Source organism: Atractosteus spatula, chromosome 3 (genome assembly GCF_055471065.1).
Source record: "Atractosteus spatula isolate fAtrSpa1 chromosome 3, fAtrSpa1.hap1, whole genome shotgun sequence".
NCBI classification, from domain to species: domain Eukaryota; kingdom Metazoa; phylum Chordata; class Actinopteri; order Semionotiformes; family Lepisosteidae; genus Atractosteus; species Atractosteus spatula.
Genome location: NC_142708.1, coordinates 24,630,230 through 24,647,674, shown reverse-complemented (window position 1 = coordinate 24,647,674; position 17,445 = coordinate 24,630,230). Strand labels below are relative to the sequence as shown.

Below are 17,445 nucleotides of genomic sequence, written 5' to 3'. Positions count from 1 at the left end.
CTGTTTCCTGAAATTATCGACCTCTTACAATACAAACATCTCTACTTTGGAATTCAGGATGAAATATTTTGGCCAATAGTTTTACAAAGCCAAGGCTTTCTCAGTGGACACATTTTGGGGGTAAACAATGTTTTTTTCATTAACTTGTTGATGTTTTTAAACACAGAGTGTGTCTTATACAAAACAGATGCTTCAAATTTGAAATCCTAACATTTTTGAAGGATCACAGTATAAATCAAGACTTACCAACTTCGTACACATTCTTGTTCGTAGAAGCAGAGTTTGCAATTTCTGCATAAGGCGAGTCTCTGCGAGCAGGAGACTTCATCTCCACATAGCCACATTCTGTGTTCTTTGGCATCAGCAGGGGGGGGTCCTTTATTGTAGCATAGGGGTTTTCTGAGCTGTTCAGAGAGCAGGAGCTTGAATGATACACTGAGCCCTTCACGAGATCTAAGGGGAAGTCAAGACAAAATAAAAGGTCAGAAAGCTCAGGAGGCAGAGATGGGCTTCTTCTCTCAACAGATTTGACAGCATTCAATCACCTTTCAAAATTCTTATCCTCACAATGAATGGAAAAAATAGAAATGGTCTCAAATCGACAAGACAAATCTTATAGTTCATTTAAACAGAAAAAAAGTTTTAAAACTGTTCAACAATACATTCAGGACATTTTCTACACAGAAGTATAGGTATCTAATTCATTTTTTAGAAGTCTTACTTTGTCTTCAAATAGATCTTACTTTTTAATTTAAATGAAAGGTAAGAGAAATACACCTATAAGAATATGGTTCCATATTTGTTTGGATTCATATTCCTATAAACACAGAACTCAGACAAAGCATTAATAGAGCAAAACAACATATATGTAATATATGAATATTACATATTCATGACTATGACCAAAGCACATGTTCCAAGTCATTGTGGAATCCACACATTTACAGTAGATTATTTTTGAAAAATTATTCAAATGTGTTATTCATTGACATATATCACAAACTGTATATGTGATATACAGTTGAAAATAAACAAAATAATTTATTGCTTTGCTGGACTAACATGATTTATTTATTGATTGAGATAATCTAATCTCGCAATCCAAAGACATTCTTTCAGTTCTATTCAAATTAACTTTTGTATGTTGCGCACTGTGGTTATACAGTTTTATCTTCTCACATGGTTGACTAATACTATATTTATTTATTTAAAAAACCTCTCACCTTTAAGAGATTTCCCCATGTAACCCCTATCAACTCCAAAAGCACCTATAAAAGTTATAAAAAAACAAGTTATGTATGATTTATGATCATAAAATAATCTTAAGACCAACAAAGCCATTTACAATCAACTGACCTTAAATCTCTAAACAGCAGAAATGCATAAGGTCAACACGTAAGTAACATGCATTATTGAAATGTACTGTACTGTAGCTACTACACATGCTTAGAAATTAATGCTTACAGAATTAGGTAATATGAGGCCATTGAAGTGAACTAATTTACTAGACCTTGTAGAAAGAAGATTGCTTAAAAGGGTTTTTGATCGTGGTATTGGAAGGCCAGCATGCCTGCATGGTTTTTAGGAATCTTTATTTCACCAGTCCATTTCAGGGCAGACAGACTCAAACACAGACATGCACAAACTCACAACAATGCCATTTTGTTTTCCAGAAGCCAATTAACCTACCAGTATGTGTTTGTACTGTGGGGGAAACCATAGGACCTGGAGGAAGGCCTCACAAACACGGGGAGAACATACAAACTACACACAGATAGCAACCTAGGGCCCCAAATCTATGAAGAAGCAATGCCAACCACTGTGCCACTGTGCCGCCCTGAACCAAACATCACAGTGCAAAAAAGACTTAGTTATGTCTTTCCGTGAATGAATATACATGTGATATGGTACATCTTTATTTCACTACAAATAAAATAGTCCTCACCTAGCTCATTAAAACAGCCGCCTTGCTTCCAGTCTGCTGGCAAGGTTCCAGTGTAGTCCATCAATGGAGGTCTCTTCCTGTGATCCACGTTTTTCAGATTTACAAACAATTGATTATTCTTTGGTTGCTGTTGGCAGAACATAAACCAATTAGTTTATGAGAAAAGCCAAATGTTGTATTCCATAATTTATTTCAGACCATGGGATTGACCTACTTTTCCAAGTGTTGTCCTTTCCATATTGTTGACATGTGGCGGACTGCTGCACTGGGTCAGTGTGTGGTAACTGGGATTAGAGAAGTAATTGCTGTTTGGATGACCACCATTGGCTTGTGGAAGAGTTTCTGAAAGCACATCAAGAAGTAAATCAAATCAGGAGAGATTGACCAGTCAGCATCACAATTCAATCAACATACCATGGGAAGTCCTCTGAGTCTGTTTTAAGCCATCAATAAAAAACTTTCTTAAGCTCCTCAAATGAAACTAAAATATAAAAATTAAAATAAACAGAACTAAGCCAATGTTGTGTTAATTATATCTAAATTACTACTATAAAAGTATAGTAGAAAAGACTAAAAGAGTTCTCTAGACACTCACATTTCTGCCTATCTTGCTTCTCTTTTGTCAAGCATTTCATTTAAGTGATGAAGCAACCATAGTTTTCAGTTGTATTTTTTAGGTACTACAATCACTTACACTGTATATGACTACTGTTATCAGAGCCACAGCACATGCTCTGTTCTTGTTATCATATTATATCCAAAGCAGTAAACTTTCAAAGTATTCCAAGATATAGACACATCATCCTAATATTGTCTGTTTGACCTGAAATTAGTAGGTCACTTACTGGGTACAATATGAACACATTGTACAGTGAGGCCTACACTAGTGCTAGCTGCCGTACCTGTGATGGTGTAGTCTGTGTTCATTGCCCTCATGGCTGGAGTGTATGTGACAGCAGGCATGGCCGTCTCCTTTCCCTTCTGCTTCTTCCTGTAGATGATGAACAGTGCCAGGAGGAAGAGGATGATGAGGACCAGCACAATGATGCCAGCAATGGCACCAATCTGGTAGGAGTCAGAAGGGACAGCTGTGCTGGTGCGGCTCAGACTGTTCAGATTTCCCACTATGATCACGCCAGCTGTGGGGAAGGAAGTCGGGGCAGAGGACACAATGTAAATACCATCAGGACAGTCCCATACTGTCATAGAAGAATGGGTATTTTTACATATAAATGTATAATTAGACTTTTTTATCCCATATTTTTCTATACAGTATACAGGTATATAACAAATACAATTTATAAATGTACTGTATACAGTATGTCACAATATAATGTTTATTCATTACAATTTAGATTGCACAATATTTGTGACTAAACAAAGTTTCTGAATTTCATAACGATTTCAAAATGTACAGTATATGCAGCACAGTCTCAGACTATGACTAGTTCTGTGGTTTGATTTTATAGGTTGGGCAGGTGATTTGAAAATGTTATTAAAAAGATGTAGCAATAAAAGTGCAATCCCATCACTGAAATAGTTTGTATGATTTTGTGAATTTTTACATAGCAAAAACAACATGTATTGACTGGAGCATTAATTTCATCCTACACGATCATTCTTCTTACACCAATCAGATTTTCTTTGGCAGCTCAGTTCTGCACAAACTGCTCTCCTGTCATCACTGGACAATGCGTCAGCTATCAGGAAGCTTATACTTTAACTTTACTTATAAGATCAAAAAAACACGTTCACTCCTTCTGTAACCAAAGTTACTTTCTCTGGCAGTCCAGTTATTGTTGTGCAAAATGATGTTGAGGAGTTTCAACATGATAAGACCTGCAACACACCCAACAATTATTTGCACAAGATCTTCTGATTGTTCTGTCACTAATTTTGCCTAATTTCAGTTTCATTAACAGGAATTGTTTTTTCTCTGGCCAATTGAAAGAGGTTGCAAATGTGTTAAACATAAAAGCTTCTCTTTAATCTTGCTGTAGTAATGTGGTGTATTTACCCGCTACTAGAGGCCAGTATACACTATATGGATTGTAATTACTTGTACAGTAAGTAGTCACACCAGAGGTGACTGACTTAATTATTGGTTAACAGGTGAAGGATTTAAAAATACACATGATCACATAGATGTACTGCAATTAGGCTTTTTGTTTGCTATATAAGGTTGTGTACTGGGCTAACTATGATTGTTTCTTTAGTGTGTCCTGAAAAGGCCTGCAATAAAGCCTGTTGAACTTTACTTCTTAGCCATATGTTTGTTTATGTACAGATCCCTTGAGATGTTGTTTGATTGTAGGGTCTGTCACACTGACATTCAACAAGCTTGTACACCAAATATATAGTATTAAGTGAAGGGTTAGAGGAACCATTTGTAATTTTATATACTGTATAAAAATACATCATCCTCCAATTTATCTTCAGACTACATAATTAATTTAGGTGACACAATGTCTGGAATGTCACACCTTGGTCACATCTTGCTCCCTTCCAGCCTGGGCTGCAGTAGCAGGTTCCTGTGATGTGGTCACAGGTAGAGTTGTTCAGGCAGTCACACACCTGCCTACAGCCGTAGCCGTAGGTTCCAGGGGGGCATTCTGTTAGGAATAGGAATCAAGGTATAAAGAACATAGGCAATATTGTTATGTTTACTCAGTGAAATATTCCCATAGATGTTTGCCCAGCAATAAGATAACTCTGGATTGCCCAAGACCTGCTTCTACCAACATTCTGTTACTGCACTCTCAACATGTTCTCCTAGCTTCAAGCGTTGAAAGAAACAACCTTGATTCAAACCAATAACATCCAGTCAAGCAGAATCATTCCATAGTGAGGGAACGTTTAATCATTTTAGCCTCCTTTAAGCACTGCATTGTGGCTTCTTTCTATCCATCCATTTTCCAATTGCTTTATCCAATACGAGGTTGTGGGGGATACTAATCAAGCAAGCAACTGATGCAAGGCAGGGTACACCCTGGATGGAACAGTACACAAACATACACAAAACCACACCAAGGCCAATTTTTCCCAGAAGTCAATTAACCTACCAGTACAGTATGTCTTTGGACTGTGGGGGAAACCCACATGAACACAGGGAGAACATACAGTACAAACTTCACACAGGTAGCACTCTGGGAATTGAAAACAAGTCCCCAGTGCTGCAAGGTACTGTAGCAATACTAACCACTATGCACCAGTGCCACCCTTGTGGCTTCTGTTTTTTATTTTCTTTCTGTATTTTTTAATATCTCTTTCATATTCTTAACTCAATGGAAAGCTTGACCTCCTGTAGGTAATGTATGAACAGAAGGAAAACCAAAGAAGACTTGTAAATAATGAAATTTAACCACATGCTGCTAGCCTTTGATAGCTGTGATCTCCTCTATACTCACTTTGCTCACAGTGCTTGCCCATGAACCCAGTGCGGCAGGTGCACTGTCCTGATATGTGATCACAGTCTGCTCCGTTCTGGCACTGACATACCAGAGAACATTCCTTCCCATAGTAACCCAGGGGGCAGCCTACGAGACATGTCGTTACATTTATTTCTTTAAACAGACACTTTAATTAAACATATACTTTAATTAGCAATCACCTTTAACCTGCAAAATACCATAGCCTAGAAAATCATCAAATAGTCAAACAATCATTAAAAATAGTCATTACCACCTTTTTCAAAGGGAATTGTATTACAAGAGATTGTTCTGAATCAGATTCTATATAAAAGAAGAAACACGCATAGTATTGATAGTATTATATTGGATTACTTTTATGGAAAGAAACTTATTACTTTTGTGGCTAATTTTAACATTTAACTTAATTTTCAAAGCATAGCCTTATTATTGACCAAATTAACCAAATAAATAAGACATTTCACTGTTAATTTTTTAAAGGGCATTGTACAAAGCTCTGAATCATTCCTGCTGTTAGTCCCAAGTGTCTGTATGCTAAATCACACAGGACATGAAATACATACAGTACATTGGAATGCAACCTCTAACTCTCCTGTCTAGTCTGTGTTTTATGTCAATACCCGAGTTAAAAATGAATGATACAGTAGGTTTCAATCCAGATGAAGTTTCTGAAAATATACTGGAGTGAAAGCCAAGGTTGTAGGCAAGAATTTCATGTGAACTCACGCTGTGTGCAGTAGAGGCCAGTCCAGCCAGGTGTACACTTGCATTCTCCATCATAGGCACTGCAGAAAGCTCCGTTATGGCAGTTGCAAGTGTGAATACAGTTTGGCCCCCACTGTCCAGGTGGACAGGCTATAAAAACAATGGACGACCTATTTAAAAATCTTGGATAATCTTCAACACTAAACCTAAACCAATAACATCAATCACATCAATTATAATGCAATTTGACAGTATATGAAATCAGAGATGTATACGTAAAGTGGTAATTTTCATGGGAGATTTCAAATTCCTTCACACAGGTTAGGAAAAACCAATTGAAATCACAGCAGCAAAAACTGAAAAGACAGACATGTTTAATGACTGAATTCTTACCCAATTTGTCAAAGCACCTACTAGAGGTAAAGTCTTTGTCAATCAAGGAACTGAACATTTTTAATCTTGAACAGAGAAGAGTATGAGGGGATCAGATTAAAGTGTCCAAAATCCTTAAAGGGATTGACTAAATCAACTTAACAGATTTCTTCAGAAACAACAATGAAACACACCTGAGGACACATGTTGAAACTATGTGTATTTCTACACAAAGAACTACAGGGTTAGATCCCTCACATTTGAAAATGTTGCTACAGTATGTTCTTAATAACTGTCATATCAGTTCACATTGGTAAATGTTAGTTACATGACAATGCAGTTCACAAATATTACTGTTCCTTGACATGTTATCCATAAAAAATATTTCCAATCCTTTCTGGTGTACAGGAAATTATAAAAATTATAAAAGCCTTCCAATTTTGCAAACGTTTTTTCCAGGCAAAACTATATTCTTTGTTCCACTGTGACTCATTCTAAAGGACACTCAATACAAAAATAAGAGACTACCTAAAGTACCAGCAGATGGCAGACAAACACAAATTATGATCAGACTGATTTTCAAAACACTGACTTGACTTCAAATATTAAGAAGTTTTGTGTCCAATATTAAAAAAATAAAAATGCTAAATTACATTCAAATAATTGAAATAGTCTCCAACAAATGGTGAAGAATGGGCACTTAGAGGAACCTTTCACCACTCCTTCAAGCTTACTGGCCATCAGGTATAAATCTCTTTTCCACTGGCTCAAAATTACATTCCATGTTTGAGTTTTGCAATGTAGTGTGATAAGAAGCATTCAGTTTGACAAACCTGTTTCTGAAGATGTACAAATTGAACTTCGGTGACTCATCTGACAGTACAGTAATAAACCAGATTTGAATTGAGTATATAAGAAGAAAATTCAACTAAATTCTGCTTTTGAGGGTGGCATTGATAAGCATTGCTGCTTCACAGTGCTGTGACCCTAGATTCAATTCTTGGGATGTTATTTTCATGGAGTTTGTATTATCTACTTTCTAACTTGCTAGAATGTAGATTAAATTTAATTTAATCTAAATTAATCTCATTCTTTTTTGTCCATTCAGTATAACCTTATTTTGCACAAAAGTGTAATTTTTAAGGATCCTAACTGTATGTAGCCATTCAGAGACATGTTACACTCAGATGTGGGCATACATCTGAGTATTAGTTTCCCTATAGGGATCTTCCTATAGTTATTGTAGGTGTACACAAACAAAGTGCAGATAGTATTAAGACTTACGTTGAGAGCAATCACTGCCAATCCACCCAGGGTAACACTGACAGGACCCATCAATGGGGTTACAGGTCCCGTTGTTGGTGCAGGTGCAAATTTCTGCACACTTCTTTCCATATCTACCGCTGGGGCATACTGCAAAAAACATCAACAATTGTGCTTCAAAAATATCTGTGAAAAACAATCTTTGTAGTCAGATTTCACGTGCACATATCGGCTTCTGAACATGCTCCTTATTTCAATAGCCAATATGTACACATGACATATGGCACCAAGCTATTTGATAAAATGTTGCTATTTATCAAATAGCAAATGTTTTGCCCCATCATTTCTATTTCAGAATAAAACAATTCAATGCCTAAGGTAAAATGCAATAATCTTACCTTCATTGCAGAGGGCTCCTTTGAACCCGGGCAAGCAGTCACACTGTCCAGTCATGTGGTGGCAGGGTCCATTGCTGTGCACGCACTGTGGGCAGATTTGGCTACAGCGATGCCCAAAGAAGCCTGGTGAACAAACTGTAAGAACAAATGCGAGATTCAAATGTGCAGGTGAATACTCAGACTTTAACATATTCTTTAGAATATTTACAAATATCCTAAATTGTACTGCAAAAAAATAATGGCCTCTAGCAAAAAAAGGCACTTAAGCACAGAACATAAGAATGTTAAGAAAGGTTAGAAATGGGAGAAAGTCATTCAGTCTAATTAGCCCATTTAGTAGTAGTTAATTTATCTAAGGAAGTCATCCAGCCATTTATTGAAAGAAACTAGAATATTGGCTCCACTAGCTTAGCTCGTTATTTTGTTCCATATGCCCACAACCTTTTAGGTAGAGAAGTGCCTCCTGTTGTCAATTTTTAAATGCCCTTGATTTAAAAAATAAAAAAACTACAGTGCAGTTTGACAGATGTTTTCTATAGGGAATTCTATGCCTGACATTGATAGTACAGTGCTATCAATCATGTGTTTAGGAACATGATCCAATAGAGAGAGAGCGAGAGAAAAAAAAGTATAAATGCCATGGGTCAAATGTCTTTGGTAATAAAATTCTGCATTTGATGTTGTTTCATGTCACCTGCTGTGATCTACTCAGACACACCTCGCTTTAAAGAGACACAGAGATATGAGACACTCACTCGTCTGGCACGTGGTTCCTCTGTATCCTGGTGCACACTCACACGTGCCTTCATCAGGGGAGCAGGATGCGCCGTTTTTACAATTGCAGGAGAGAGAACAGTTTGGCCCCCAGCGTCCCTCCGCACACACACTGTCACAGTGAATTCCTGTGAATTATTGATGTAAATTATTTTACACACTGAGAGAGTTAAAGCAATCATCCAGCTAAATGAACCCCTTTATTGCACAAAATGACAAGTAGAAAGAGCATAATGATGTGTTGCATTTGTTTTAAATGCTATAATTCATTACTGTTTCACTCTCCAGGCTTCACTATGGTCAGATGCTGATAGTGGATAAGTCACTCACAGATCTTGATATTAATATTCTAATCTAGAATGTCTGACAGTCTATGTCAGTTTGTTTTTATGTCTATTGTGAAATAAATTATGTTTTCACATGAATGTCTTAAATCTGAATGCCAATACAAAGCACACAATTTGACATTAATATAAATAGCTATACTAATAATATTTCATAGACTTCAAATGTCAACAGAGCTTTTCATCTGTTTGCCCTTTTCACAGAAATCAATCACTGAGAAATATATGCGGAGTAGAAAGTTGTGCTGGTTCACTATTGAGAGATTATCAGCCATATGCACTTGACTACTCTCAATTTTATTCCAGGATTATTTTATTTTGTTATCTCATAATATGTAAGCCCTAGGCTTTCCTCTGTCTTAGAGTACATTCTGAATACATTCACTGCAGTCAGTGGCCACCAGTCCAAATTTAATCAAAATTCAATAAATTAAACTTCAAAATACGAAGAAATAATATTCATGCAAATTCACGCTGAAGATTTGATGCCACCTCTCTTTGGGGTTTTAACAGTTTGGTCCTTTTGGGGAGTTTACTGCAAGCTGTATGATGCACATTACATTGCACATTTTGTAAGGAGAGGAATTTTACAATATTACAGAATATCCATTGTATACTCAAATACCAGTTAAACGTGCTGTATTAAAATCATTCTAAGAATTATAATAAAAATTGACTATAAATGTTATTAGATGATAAAATTCATTCTTAAAAGGAAACTTATTTGTCCTTCAATGAGGAAAGAATCCACCGAAATAAACAGTCCTGAAACTTCATTAGACCTTTACACAGATGTTAAAAAGTACAGCTTACAGACTTGGCACTCTAAAACAGTCACTTCACAGCAAACAACATTTCTTCTAAACTCTAACCACTAAACGTCTCACTAAACGTCTCTCTGCCAATAAACATCCATTTCAGAGATTGGAATGCTTTGTCTCTGCATTTTACCACTAAATGATTCATGTTGGCTGTGACTGAAAATCAGGACAAGTGCAAAATGAAATGTAACTGTTTAGAATGCTCATTAGTTTGGCTTATTTAAAGAAAAGAGGAGGAGCTTTGTCAACCACACAAGTGGCAAATGTCTCAGACTTATCAGCTGTAATTCAATAAAATCTTTTTTCACTCTATGAAAAATTGGTAGTTTCTTTTTCTCAGCTGTTTGGTGTTTTCATGCTGATAAGGAGCACTGTGATGGAGTGCTGTGCCAAGATCTCGGACAAAGAGCTCTTTGATGGGTTCTGCAAGTTGCTAGGCAATGGCTCAATGGTCATGATAAACTCCAGTTAAGCAGCTCTGAAGAAATGCCTATGCATTTAAAGTCCAGCACATTATGCAAGGAGGCCTAGTACCCTAAGCCACAATTCATTCAGCATTTGAACCAAAAATGGAAATAGAATAAAAAATTACACATCACAGCCCAGTGATTTGCTTGTTTGTTAGGCTTTTGTTAAAATTACACATAATTTTATGACCATACAAAAAAAGTGTTTCAGTCTTTTGACCACTAAACTATCATTACATTAAAATTTAATTGGATTTTGAAGGCTATCCATTCATGTATTCATATCATTTTGCAATGTTTTATACTTTTGTGTGTAGAAATTAGATTGATATAATTAGTTCCCTTCTGAGATTATTAAAAGTTGATTTGTGATTCTTAGTACAACATATGGTTTGAAACGAAGCATGAATGAGTATTACTGAATTTCCTTTAATTACGTCATTAAGTGAAAATATTTTATTATTTTTCTCGGAAGGAAGAAAATCATGTTTGTACACCGATGTCAAATGCTTTTAATCAGTTACAGTGGGAAAAAGTGGTAGCTTTGAAAATCATTCATTGAACACAAAGAACATGTGAGTTCCAAAAATATACCACTCAATACATAGCCTGTTCTCAAGACCACAGTAGTAAAACATTTCTCTCTTGGCATGACTTACCCAAAAAGAACCACAACTGTAATTGCTGCCTAAGGTGCTACCACTACAGTATGTATTGAGTTTTTTATTTTTCTTGTGCTTTTTGCTAACTTTTAACTTCTGGAGTACTTCTGCTTTAACAAATATGTTTAATATACAGTAAATGATTAATCTCTAGAAAGGACCTACATGAGTGCAGGAAATATTTGAGTGGGACAGGTGTTTTGGGGACGACACAGATCAATACTATAAAATGTACAGTATGGCTTTTGGGAGGAGTGCTGTTACCTGTCCACCCAGCAAGGCAGCGGCAGTATCCTGTGACTGGATGGCAACCATCAGCATGACTGCAGTCACAGTGCTCATTACAGTCCATCCCATAGGTCCCGTCCTTGAGTAGAGCAAAGAAAATTCCACACACCTCATCAAGCTGATCGGACAAAGAAGATCCATAATCGATCCTTAGATCAACTGGCTACTCAAACCCAATGAGCTAGATGGGTTAAATGGTGGGTCAAATGGTCTCCTCTCATTTGCAATCTTCTTACATTCACAAAAACAGCACCAAACACCTTATTTTTTTATTTCTTTGGTTAGTGTGTCCATCAAATATAAACTTGTTTTTGAAACTTTTAATTGTTGCAACTCGGTGGAGTAAAATACACAAAACAGCTGTCTCTTTAACAAACACAAGATGTTAACTCCTGTTTGCTCCACAGTTTATTAATTTGCTTTGACTTTAACTGTTAAGTGACACAGAAAGATATTGAGCAAGTGCAGTAATTGAGTGTCACTCCTAAACAGTTTACAGAACTTCACACACTGCTAAACACTGACAATTAGATCTTATTTTACCTCATTTTTCCAGGAGGAAGATCAAATAGAGTAGCTCTCTTTAATGAAGTGACTCACTTGATATATCTAGTAATTAAATTTATTACATTGTGGCTTTATTTTTAACTGCTAGTATTAAAAGAACACATACAGGTATACATAAACTAAGACATGTGGTTAGCAGTAATTTCAAATAGCAGAAGAATTAGCAAAACACAGACTATTCTTTTTAATAGCTACTGCAACGATATCTAACCTCTTTTCCTCCATATCTATCACTATACCATAGATTTTTTAAATAATTATTTTAAAACCAGGTATGAGTTTGCTCTAGATTTTTTTTTCTTTTTAACAAACCATTTGCAGGAGATTTTGTGGAAAAAAGGAAATCACCACAAAGGGCCTTTGTACATCAATAATAGGAAGTGAAAACTGAAAGAAGATGTTTTTTTGAGTGGTACTTAACCAGAACTGATTATCAAAGCCATATTAGCTGTCACTAATCCAAGTAGGGACATGTGATTCAGTCCACATCAACTAAGATTAAATTTAGGGAAATGTACTTTACAGTTTAACAAAAAGCAGTTTCTATGATGCATGTTCAAGAATGAACAATTAGAAAACAAATATGCTGTATACAGTATTTCATTAGAAAAAGTTTTGGATTTGTATTTGCTATATGGTCTGTCACGATTGGAATCCCTCCTCTTAAAGGCGCTCCGGCCCTTTCGTATTTTAGTTGATTATGTGCACCTGCCCTCTGTTTGTCCCTCCTTATTTAAGCCAGGTGCTCTCGCTATTTCTGGCTCAGCACTGGAAGAAAGACGCACGGAGGCCAGCCTACCATCAAGTTGCCCTACTGTACATCTGCGGCTTGAAGGCATAGGCCTCCTAAAGGCATCCTGACAAAGCTGAGTAGGGGGCTCTGAGAGCCTAGCCTCATCACTCCGTTTTTAATCTCCTTGTTCCATGTCCCTGTCCCTGTTTTTTAATCATCTCGTCTTGGATGGATTTCCTGGTTTTGGACTTTGGACTGCGCCCCAGATTCCCCCTTTTGGACTGTCTGGACCTGTTTGCCATTGCCATGCCCCCAGAGCACTGGATCACCATAGTCACGCCCCCCTGTCTGTCAACCCATCCTGATCCTCTTCATCTCCTCCCCGGATGTCTTTCTCCACTTATTTCCTGATTATACCGTCTGCGTAGGGTCCTGAACTACGCTTCGCGGGAGCCTGGATCGGCTCCTGTTACATGGTCAATAAGCAAAACTAACAAACCATATAGAATTATTATAATGCACATCTAGAATAGATAAAGGGACCTATCTATTTTTTCTCCTGTGACATAAATGTGATACTGTATGTATAGTACTGTATGTCACTAGGACACATTTAGATTCAGCTTGTTTATTGTGTCTTCAACATGACCGTACTCTTGCTGTCTGATCTTTACTTTTATTTTTGCTTTGTACTGTATACTAATTCAGTATTTTAAACTAATGGTTCTAAAAGTCCGATTTACTTAGTAAATAGTACCCATTAAGTAGTATTAAAATGTCAGCATTTATTGTAAAAATTACTCAATAATGTTAATGAAGCATTTTCATTCTATGTCCTGCTATGTCTTAGCAGTCCCCTTACCTGGCACTGAAATTCACACTTCTGTCCTCTCCATCCAGGTGCACAGGTACACTTGCCACTAAGGGCATTGCAGGCTCCCCCATTGGCACACATGCAGGTCACATTGCAGCCCAACCCCCAGGTGCCACTCGGGCAATTTATTGAGCAATCAACGCCATGCCAGCCTGCAGGCACAAGTTAAACATCAAACTGAAACATTCCATACACTACCTGGAACTATTTGTCTATTTGATTAGATCTTTATTTTATTTCAATTTATTTTTTTTCCAGACACTACTTTTAGAGTTTATTGTAATACAAACATTTTGTTCAAACATGCACATTTTTTCATTTGCATCAGTTAGAGGCTCCTTGGTGGACTCTTCTGGTAGAGTGGCAGTTATTACAGTCAACCTGCCAGTAGAATCCAGCAAGCAACCTCTAAATAGGCACACTGGGTGATTACTGTATAATGTAGATGTTTGTGCACAACATGCACTTTTATATTTTGACTTTTCATTGGGAAGTTTGTGTGTGCATAGATACATGAACCTGAGAAAACCCTTGGAAAGAGCAGGGTCTGTTGCAACCATTTAGAAACCTTTTTATAAATAAAATATACTAATATAGTGACACAACATAATAGCCACTGTCTACTGCACATCACTGTAGTCACTGGTTTGTATGCTCGGCTCAGTGTGCTCAATATGTGGATTTCATTATTTCAGATATTTTCAATTAGATCTAAAGCACTGTGCAAAAACATTTCACTAAGTTCAGTAACAATATGTGTATGTGATCAGCATTAGCAATTTACTCTGAACTGCCAAGACTATTTTCAACTGTTATACCAACCAAAGAAAGAAACCAAGCCTGTTATATGGCAATCTTAAACATTGCTAAAAAGTTTTAAAGACCTGATCACAACAACGCAAGATAAAACATACATAAGCAGCCAACATGAGGTGCTGAAATAGCTAATCCACCACATTTCCCAATTAAATCTATTTGACTCTTTTAGGTTCTCCTCATTATTAACCTCAGTATAAACGGAAAATATTCCCCATGAAGTATTCTCTTCAGGACTGTTAAACTAATACAAGATTAATTCAGTTTTACTTTTACTTGTTTTCCTGTCAAGTGGCTAAACCGTACATACCTGCTTTACATGAGCATGATCCATCCACTGGGGAGCACAATGCATCATTCTTACAGTTACATGTGGACGAGCAGTTCACTCCATGAGTTCCCTCAGGACAGGGTGTTGAGCAGTGTGGACCCTGAAAACAAACTTTATGTCATACGGTGGACATTTGGTGTCATTGCAGATAAAAAATTATGTTCTCTTTCTGTTATTATTCAGTTTACTAAATAGGTGCATATAAAAATCTATTGTATGTCAAGGGTAAACCATTTTTTATTAACAAAATTATGAAGAATAATATTTGGAGATTATAATATGGAGAAATATAAGAATAATTACAAGGAAGAGGATGCCTTTTGACCCATTTAGCCCATTTGGTAGTAGCTTATTGATCCAAAGATCTCATTCTATCATTTCTTGAATGAATGCAGGGTATCAACTTCAAGAACATGGCTGGGTAGGTTCCTTACTCCCACAGCTCTGTTCTCAATTTTAAACACACTCCTACAGTACATGCAATAATTGATAATCAGTGACTGACTGTGTTATAGTCAAGTAAATTTCACTGTTGAGTAAACGCTAAATCATCACACTAGTGAAAGACGTGACTGAACAAAGCTGATAGTCTTTAAACAAGTTGAATATCAAGTCTCTTAAAACTCAGGGATGAATAAAACAGAAAAACAAATATTGCTAGTTTATCATGAGAACAGTGCCTTTGTGTCATTTGGAGTGTTTAGACCTAGCAATTTCTAAACTGTCAAAAAGTTTCAGTTACATATATTCAATGATATACAGTACCATGATCTTTGAGACCATGAGTTGCAGCATCCTGCCAAAACAAAAAACCTAACAACATGGAACTTGCTCCATCTTTGTTATTGTTTTCACACTGTTTCACTAATCAGAAACACCAGATCATAATAACGCACACATCAGCAGTTCATCTCTGAGGAGGAGGCTACACAGTCGTTGTTTATAAGCCAGATGACCACACAGTGGCCCCGTGCTCAATGATCATACACACAACACCTCACACAGACTCACTGGCTGTGCAGCTGTGCAAGTCCACGTTAGTGTAGATCACTCTGATGGATGTTGCCAAGTGTGGTGCAGACATGCAAAATGATACACTTATTGTTGTGTTGTGTAGGTCAAGCAATGGGGAGGTCCAACTGTGATGATCAGGGAAGCAGTGTCTAGTCTCTTCGTGAACTAATTTTGTAGTGATTAATAGTAGCCTGGCTGTACAGCAGTACAATAATCCAGTCCTGGGTCCTCAACTGCTTCCTTTCATCCATCATGTTATCATGTTAACATTCCAGTAGGACAACACACATCCCCATGCTGTTTTTGTTTTAACAACAATGTTTTTGTAAGACTAAAGTATGACATTTATACAACGAATATTCTAATTGCAAAACTCAAGCTCCCTGCTAGAATTTTGCCATCTGGCATACACACAAAACAAACAAAGCTTTTCACACAGTGTAGCTTTGCTTCTTATTGCGTCCACACATACAGTACTACTTTCCCAAAAGACAACCTGATGATTAAAAAAATGTTCATTATCGCGATTCATTTACCTATGTCATGTACTGTATATTTCAGACATTTCTTTGAGGTTCAGTACATAATCTGTAATAAATTAATGTTTACAGTAATAAGTGTCCTATTACTGTACATACAGACAGGAATTATAATTGCGTTAGAATTGTTTGACAGGAATATTGGAATATTATATATAGAAGAATTACTGATCAAACTTCCACTTAGGGCAAAGCAGTACTTAAAGTTTCTTTAGATCTACAGTATATTTATATGTAAACATTGTACTTTGCATAATATTCATCACCTTATAGTGAAGCAAATGTGAATAAGAAAATGAAAAAAAAAACTCTTCTGTTTAAGCATTTTACTCAGCCCGATTATACACACTACCTTGAATCCAGGGGCACAAATGCATTGGCCAGTTACACTGTGGCAATCGGCTCCATTCTGGCACTTGCAGATTTGTTGACAGGACTCCCCATAAAACCCAGGAGCACATGTCTCGTTGCAGTAGAGCCCAGACCAGCCAGGCTTGCAGGAACACTCTCCAGACATGGGGTGACAGCTGGTGGGTGAGGATAAAGGCTCTTAATATCTGCGACTACAAAGACAGTTGTGGTCTAATGATCACAGATCATCATAACAGGCAACATTACTGTCACAGTGAAATGTGATAGCCAAGTCAGATAATTAGGTCCACAGATTCTTATGCTGTATTGTTTAATATTACTTGGCATTCCACAGAGAACACTGATGGAATTTAATAAACACACCACACACATAAAACATGTGAAATATAAATGCTTCATCTCCATAGTAATTAAATTGCTTTTACACAATGGTACACATCTCCACTTTTCATAGCTTAGTGATAATTTACAAGACTAATGCAGACTGAGCCTTTTGAGAAATTACAGTGAAAATTATTTCTTATACATCTTGAGATTATTTTTCCTGGTGGAACTGTATGATAATGTATTAAACAAATAAAGTACTTGTAATACAGTAAATGTTTGGGCAAAAACATATCTCTAATCTTTCCCTGATGCATCCATACTGGTGCTATGGAGCACACTCCATCAACTTCCTGTAAAAATCAGTTCTACTAAAAGGCTTCAAAGGGAAAGTTGCTTATTAAACCA

At 36.7% G+C, this 17,445-nt stretch overlaps 1 protein-coding gene across 1 annotated transcript in view; it reads right to left on the bottom strand.

Moving 5' to 3' along the window:
- Nucleotides 1–17,445, bottom strand: part of megf10 (multiple EGF-like-domains 10) — a 76,475-nt gene that overhangs the window by 4,957 nt on the left and 54,073 nt on the right. The window contains exons 9-23 of the mRNA XM_088912298.1: nucleotides 16,694–16,868; nucleotides 14,768–14,888; nucleotides 13,630–13,793; nucleotides 11,444–11,546; nucleotides 8,867–9,013; nucleotides 8,112–8,246; nucleotides 7,735–7,863; nucleotides 6,100–6,228; nucleotides 5,353–5,481; nucleotides 4,429–4,557; nucleotides 2,848–3,084; nucleotides 2,160–2,287; nucleotides 1,946–2,072; nucleotides 1,224–1,268; nucleotides 247–453 (exon numbers count right to left, since the gene is read on the bottom strand). Coding sequence (XP_088768424.1) covers nucleotides 247–453; nucleotides 1,224–1,268; nucleotides 1,946–2,072; nucleotides 2,160–2,287; nucleotides 2,848–3,084; nucleotides 4,429–4,557; nucleotides 5,353–5,481; nucleotides 6,100–6,228; nucleotides 7,735–7,863; nucleotides 8,112–8,246; nucleotides 8,867–9,013; nucleotides 11,444–11,546; nucleotides 13,630–13,793; nucleotides 14,768–14,888; nucleotides 16,694–16,868 — 2,105 coding nt within the window. The remainder of the gene's footprint in view (nucleotides 1–246; nucleotides 454–1,223; nucleotides 1,269–1,945; nucleotides 2,073–2,159; nucleotides 2,288–2,847; nucleotides 3,085–4,428; nucleotides 4,558–5,352; nucleotides 5,482–6,099; nucleotides 6,229–7,734; nucleotides 7,864–8,111; nucleotides 8,247–8,866; nucleotides 9,014–11,443; nucleotides 11,547–13,629; nucleotides 13,794–14,767; nucleotides 14,889–16,693; nucleotides 16,869–17,445) is intronic.